Genomic DNA, 6,498 nt, shown 5'->3' on the forward strand with positions numbered 1-6,498 from the left:
GTTTATTTATTTATTCAAAGTCGTTCAGATCAGACCAGGGTAAAGTTGCAGAGAAGGAAGACTGCCGATTCATTAAGTGCTTGGAAAGACTTAACAGTGAGGTGAACAATGTGGTCAAACAATGGTAGAAGTGTAGCTATTCTGATAGTGTTAGTGTTAGTTAACATGATTTCATAAAGTTTTGACTTCATTGTTAATACGATCATCAAGGTTAGCTAACTGAATAGAATACATAAGTTAGCTAGCATTAATAAACAACTCTCTCTTGACAGGCCAATCTGTCTCCTTTTCCGGTTCAGTCAGCATGGCCGAGAAATCTCTGCCGCAGAGGGCCATGGCTTAGTACAATAAGCCTTTTTCCCTCTTTGATCTCCACATCATTCTATTTTACAGTAAATATTTATTGTTTAAGTCAGTGTTTTTCAACCACTGTGCCGCTACTGAGATACTGTCAGGTGTGCCGTGGGAAATTATCCAATTTGTGTGCCTGTGTGGTCTAGCGCCTGGCAGAGTAATCATGTAGTACTCTTCCATACCAGTAGGTGACAGTCAGGTAGCTAATTGCCTTGTGCTTGGAGACAAGCGAATTAGTGACGCATGGATGCAGCAACAGGTGTTGTTGACGGTGGCATTGTGGATAGCAGGACGACGGTGAAAGTGATGGATACGTTTTTGAAGAGGAAAAATGCTGACTCTGAACTGGGCCCTGTACAAAATCCGGACCCAGATGAAGGCCCTAGCATGAGTGGAGGTCAAAAGAAAGCAAAGACAGTGATGTCGAGCAAAGTTTCTGGCACGAGGCAATACAACGAAAGCTATCTTTCATTTGGATTTACTTTTACCGGAGATGCAACGGCACCGACTCCGTTGTGCTTGGTATGTGGTGAAAAGCTCTCCAACAGTGCTATGGTCCCAAGTAAGCTTAAACGCCATCTCCAAACGAAACACCCTTCACTTCAAAACAAAAATGTTGAGTATTTTGTTCGCCTGCGTGAACACACGGAGAAACAGGCAACTTTCATGAGAAAAACCGCAAAGGTAAACGAGAGAGCCCTTAAAGCTAGCTACCACGTCGCTGAACTTGTGGCTAAATCAAAAAAGTCCCACACTGTGGCAGAGCAATTAATACTTCCCGCCTGCAAAGCCATTGTAAATGAGATGCTCGGACCCGAAGCGGCTAAAGAAATAGCCAAAGTCCCTCTCTCGGAAAACACAATTTCCAGACGTATCGATGAGATGTCTGCAGACATTGAAAGTGTGGTTTTGGACAAGATCCGTATCAGTAATAAATTTGCGTTGCAACTTGATGAATCTACTGATATAAGTGGACATGCTCAACTCTTGGCCAATGTGCGTTTTGTGGATGGAGACACGATCAGAGAAAACTTTCTATTTTGCAAGGCTTTGCCAGGAAAAACAACAGGAGAGGAAATTTTTCGGGTCACATCAGAATATCTGGAAAAAGGAGGATTTAAGTGGGAAAACTGCACGAGTGTCTGCACTGATGGAGCTGCAGCCATGGTCGGGCGCACCAAAGGCTTTGTAAGCAGAGTGGAGGAAAAAAACCCAGATGTGATCATTACGCACTGTTTTTTACACCGTGAAGCCCTCGTAGCCAAGACTTTACCAGCAGACCTCGTTCCTGTGTTGGATGATGTTATGCGCATGGTAAACTTTGTGAAGTCACGACCTGTGAAAAGTCGCATATTTGCGGCTTTGTGTGAGGAAATGGGAGCGGAGCATAAAGCCTTGCTGTTTCATACGGAGGTCCGATGGTTGTCACGGGGCAAGGTGCTGGCCCGTGTGTATGAGCTGCGAGAGGAACTTAAAGTGTTTCTGACAAATGAGGGGTCCGATTACGCAAAGCTGCTTGCAAGTGATGAGTGGTGTGCAAGGCTGGCATACCTGGCAGATATTTTTCATCATCTGAATGAACTGAACACACGAATGCAAGGCCGAAATGAAAACCTGCTTACAAGTACAGATAGAATAAATGGATTCCGTTCAAAGGTGCAACTCTGGCAGCAGCATGTGGAAAGTGGCAATCTTGAAATGTTCCCACTCACCAATAAATGGCAAGATGTTAATACTGCTGCACTGTGTGAGATAATAGTTAAACATTTGAAAACTCTTGAGAAGAAGATGTCATTTTATTTCTCTTCAGCCTCCACGGAGTGCCTTGACTGGGTTAGGGACCCATTCAGCTCAGCATCAGCTGTTGGAAAGGACATGACTTTACAGGAGCAGGAGGAACTAACTGAACTGAGACAAGATCGTGGTCTCAAGCTAAGCTTTGCTGATCTACCTCTGGACAGTTTTTGGTTGGCAGCTGCCAAGGAGTTCCCCATGCTGGCCAACAAAGCTATTTTGACATTGCTCCCATTTTCCACAACATATCTGTGTGAGGTGAGCTTTTCAAGCCTGACTGCTGTAAAAATTAAAAACAGAGAAAGACTGAGAGCTGTGGAGGAAGAGCTTCGTGTGTGTCTTTCATCGATTCCTGCCAGGACATCAGCTCTGTGTTCATCCAAACAGGCCCAGGTTTCACAGTGAGTATAAATATGAAAGATTATAAAATACTTTTTTCTTTGTGTTTATTTGATTCCTATTCAAGACTTTATAATATAATGTCATTCTTCAATGTTAAAAAAAAGCTTATATTAACAATATAACACTTATGTTGTTAATATAAGCTTCTTTTTTTTTCACATTTTCAGCTGGTGGTGTGCCACGGGATTTTTTTAATGAAAGAAATGTGCCTTGGCTCGAAAAAGGTTGAAAAACACTGCACTAGATGATGGACAACCGCACGACTGTGTGGCAGTCATAAATGAAACCTGTTCTCCCAGGCCCGATCTGCAGGACACACCTTTACAGAATGCTGACCTAGAACTGTTTGTGGACGGTTCAGCCTTGAGAAACTCAACAACCGGTAAAAACCAAGTGGGCATTGCTATTACAACACTACATGACACAATTGTTGCACAGCCACTCCCCTCAAATTAATCTGATTGATGATTTTGGCCATCTTTGGGCCAACAGGGATTTTTTAACTTCCACGGGCAAATCCATTGCCCATCACACCATGGTTGCTGTCCTCCTTCCAAAACAGGTCGCTATCTGCAAATGCCAAGCACACACAAACGATGATGATTTTGTTTCACAGGGGAACGCCAGAGCGGATGCTGCAGCTAAGGCAGCAGCACAGCTAGATAACACTAGAAACAACATGCAATGTCTTGCCATTGTTGACTCACCATTGACACCCACAGCTGATTTGCAGGACCTGCAGGCCAGAGCCGGCCATGAAGAGAGGCTGGCTTGGAAAAAAGCAGGCTGCTCTTTTTCTAACAAAATGTGGTACTGGCCAAATGATAAACCATGTTTGCCCAAATATTTGTTTCCTCATTATGCTAAGTTGACACATGGAAGAGATCATGTGTCAAAAGGGAGTATGATGAGTGAAATACAGAGATATTGGTTCACAAAGGGTTTCTCTAACTTCTGGCAAAAATTTTGTCAAAGTTGTGTGACTTCATTGAGCTAACACCTAGCGAGGGAAAGAAATACTGTTTGGTTTTTGTTGACATGTTTTCCAAGTGGGTGGAGGCTTTTCCCACTTCTAAACAGGATTCAGCAGCAGTAGCAAAAGCTTTAATCAGAGAAATAATTCCCAGATGGGGAATTCCAGGTAAGATCTCATCCGACAATGGTACACCTTTCATGAGCACAGCCCTGAAGAGCGTGGGTGAGTATTTTGGCATTGACATGAGGCAACATTGTGCCTATCACCCAGCAAGCGGGGGGGGGGGCAAGTTTGCTAAATGCTGTGACAAAACTGGTTTAACTTGGACAAAAGCACTACCAATTGTTTTGATGCACATGAGAGCTAGGGTCAGAAGCAGAAACGGCCTCAGCCCATTTGAAATCCTCTTTGCACAGCCAATGAATACAGGGATTGGACCGGCTAAGAGGCAACTCCCTCATACCAGCCAGTGCGAAGATGAAATGTTACGTTTTTGTGCAAACCTGTCCTCTGCGCTTTTTGAAATCCACAAACAGGCAAAAGGTGCCCTACCGAAAGCCACGGAGCGAAAACTACACGACCTAGAACCAGGAGATTGGTCGTCGCAGAACGGGCCACCTGGATACACGCCATTGCATTAGAGCCGCGCCTGTGAGGCTTGCGCCCTGTCCTCCGGGTTGCTGCATAGGCTGAACTATTGTGGTATGTATTAATCTACTTTCTCAAGTTGGCATCAATTCATTTAATTAATTTATTTAACATCAGGTTTTGGTTTTTTCCTTTTTTGTTTAGCGGTCCTGTAAGCGGCCGGCCACAGTCATCACACCTGGAGGCGGTGCTGCTGTTTTGAGTTTCTTTTCTTCGTTTTGGTTTTGCGTTATCTGTTTTGGTTTCCGTTCCTTTGTGTTAGTTTTCGTTCTTTTGTGTTGGTTTCCGTTTCTTCGTTTTGGTTTTCTTTTCTTGGCTTTGGTTTTCTTTATTTCGGTTCTTTTCCCTTTTGTGTATTTTGCATTGTCCGGCGGAGCAGACTATGTTTTGGGGCCTGACGCTGACCGTCGCCTTGTCCTGCTCCAAGACCAAGTTCACGGGCTGTTATGGGGCCTAATTGATGACCCACGCCACGTGATGGATATATTTTAAATCCTTTATTCATTTGTCTCTTTTGTCTTTAGTTGCTATTATTTGATTAGTTTACGTAATCTCTTTTCTTGTGTCCTTTATTGTGTTAGATTGATTTAGTTATTTCTGTTTCTTTCCAGATTGTTTAATTACTCATTAAATTCATTCTTTGTCATTTCTTTCATTCTGTTGCACCTACACCACTGTTGTGAAGCCCCTGGGCATGTTTTATTAATTCTGTCTTGTTTTGTTTCAGGTGCTGGCTGCTGACAGCGGCAGTTTAACCCCTGGTGGTGGTGCGTTCCTCACAGTCCCCTCCCGTTTTGCTTTTGTGTATGTGTGTGTCTGCAGTGTCACGTGTGGTTCATTTTGGATCCCTTCTCCCTTTTTGGATTCCTGCCGCATGGTAAGCGCCAGCCCTGACCTTATCTCCCCCCCTTCTTGCCCAGGTGTCTGTTTTATTGTGTGGTGTGTGCTATTTTGTTCTTTTCCTTTAATTTGGTTAATAAAGTTTGTTTCCTTTTAAATGATAAACCGTCTCGCCCGTGGTATTTTTGAACCTGTGTGACCTTGTCTGGTTAAAATCTAGCTTAGCATTTCCTGGGGTGCAATTCCCCAGGTGGCGTTGTCGGACACTCTGGTGATACACCAACCAACCCCCTCCTCGTGCCACACTATGTCTGCACACAACTTCCTCACGGAGTGGGGGACGCAATACCTGTGACACCATGACCACTGAACATTTCTGAGACCTTAGGCGTCATGCTAGCCTTCACCCTGGTGGTTTCCCTGCAAAACAGAACTGTGACAGACATGACTAAGAGCATTAACATGTGTAACATCAGCATCACCAATTATGGAGGTTCAATGGCTAGATTCTGAAACATGACACAAGTGACACAACAAGGAGTTCACCAATCTATCATGACAACAAACCCCACCAAACAACAAGGAACTGTCTGTTTCACTAGGAAATGCTTCACTGAGTGGGAGCACTTTCTGGGGGTATCACCGTGCAAGCAGACAGTCATGGTCACCACAGACAGTAGGCAACATGTGTACCAGTCTCTTCGTCCCAGACGGTGTGGCACCTGCTCTCTTGCAAAGCTGGTGTCATCTGTTACTATTCTCCCCACACTAAGCCACTTCGACACTCACTACACCCACTACTACATACCACATAGAGCAAGACGTGACACAGAAAGAGTTCCACGGTGGCAGAAAGGAATTGGAGGGTTCCTCCCCTGGTGGGGAACTATAAACAATGCCTTTAAGATCGACGACCTGGCAGTGGAATTAGAAAACCTGACGGCCTTAGTGTCATCTGGGTTTTCTGCCCTCACCCCCACTGTCCAAGGCATCCGAAATGTGGCACTGCAGAACAGGATGGCAATGGATATGATGTTTGCCAGCCAAGGAGGAGTCTGCCACATTATAGGTATGGACTGTTGCACTTAGATTCCAGACATCACAGACAACATGACTCATGTTGTATCACACCTAAATAACCTGCTGCATGAAGAAAAGACCAAAGACTCTGAGAAATGGAGTCTGTGGTCTTGGCTGACTGACGGAGGATGGAAAGTGACATTGCTGAAAATACTGACACCCCCTCTCCTTTTCCTGACAGTATTTATGGTGGTAATCTGTTGTGGTATACCTTGCATCAAAGCTTTGATCACTTCACTGGTCAAATCCTCTGTAGGGCAGTTCATGATTCAGTCGGAAGATGATCACTGTCTGGAATGGGTTCCACCCAATGCTAATCTTCATGATTTTTAACACTGTTGTTTAATCTAGCAATATTGCTTATGTTGATTACTCTCTTAATTGTTAATCTAGACTTTATTTAC

General features: G+C 44.2%; 1 protein-coding gene across 1 annotated transcript; it reads left to right on the top strand.

Annotated features, from left to right (window-relative positions):
• The first annotated feature begins 597 nt into the window (after positions 1 to 597).
• Positions 598 to 4,167, top strand: LOC143335233 (zinc finger BED domain-containing protein 5-like). The gene is made up of 3 exons (XM_076754497.1): positions 598 to 1,978; positions 2,165 to 2,406; positions 4,063 to 4,167. Exons 1-3 carry the CDS (start codon positions 598 to 600, stop codon positions 4,165 to 4,167), a joined length of 1,728 nt encoding a protein of 575 aa, XP_076610612.1.
• The last annotated feature ends 2,331 nt before the right edge of the window (positions 4,168 to 6,498 follow it).

This window comes from Chaetodon auriga, chromosome 17 (genome assembly GCF_051107435.1).
Source record: "Chaetodon auriga isolate fChaAug3 chromosome 17, fChaAug3.hap1, whole genome shotgun sequence".
Lineage (NCBI taxonomy): Eukaryota > Metazoa > Chordata > Actinopteri > Chaetodontiformes > Chaetodontidae > Chaetodon > Chaetodon auriga.

Excerpts from the sequence above, each read along its gene's own strand:
- LOC143335233 (XM_076754497.1), top strand. The coding sequence starts at position 598 with ATGGATGCAGCAACAGGTGTTGTTGACGGTGGCATTGTGGATAGCAGG. Across the intron at positions 1,979-2,164 it reads AAATGAAAACCTGCTTACAA|CCTCCACGGAGTGCCTTGAC; the intron begins GTACAGATAGAA and ends ATTTCTCTTCAG. Across the intron at positions 2,407-4,062 it reads CCACAACATATCTGTGTGAG|GCAAAAGGTGCCCTACCGAA; the intron begins GTGAGCTTTTCA and ends ATCCACAAACAG.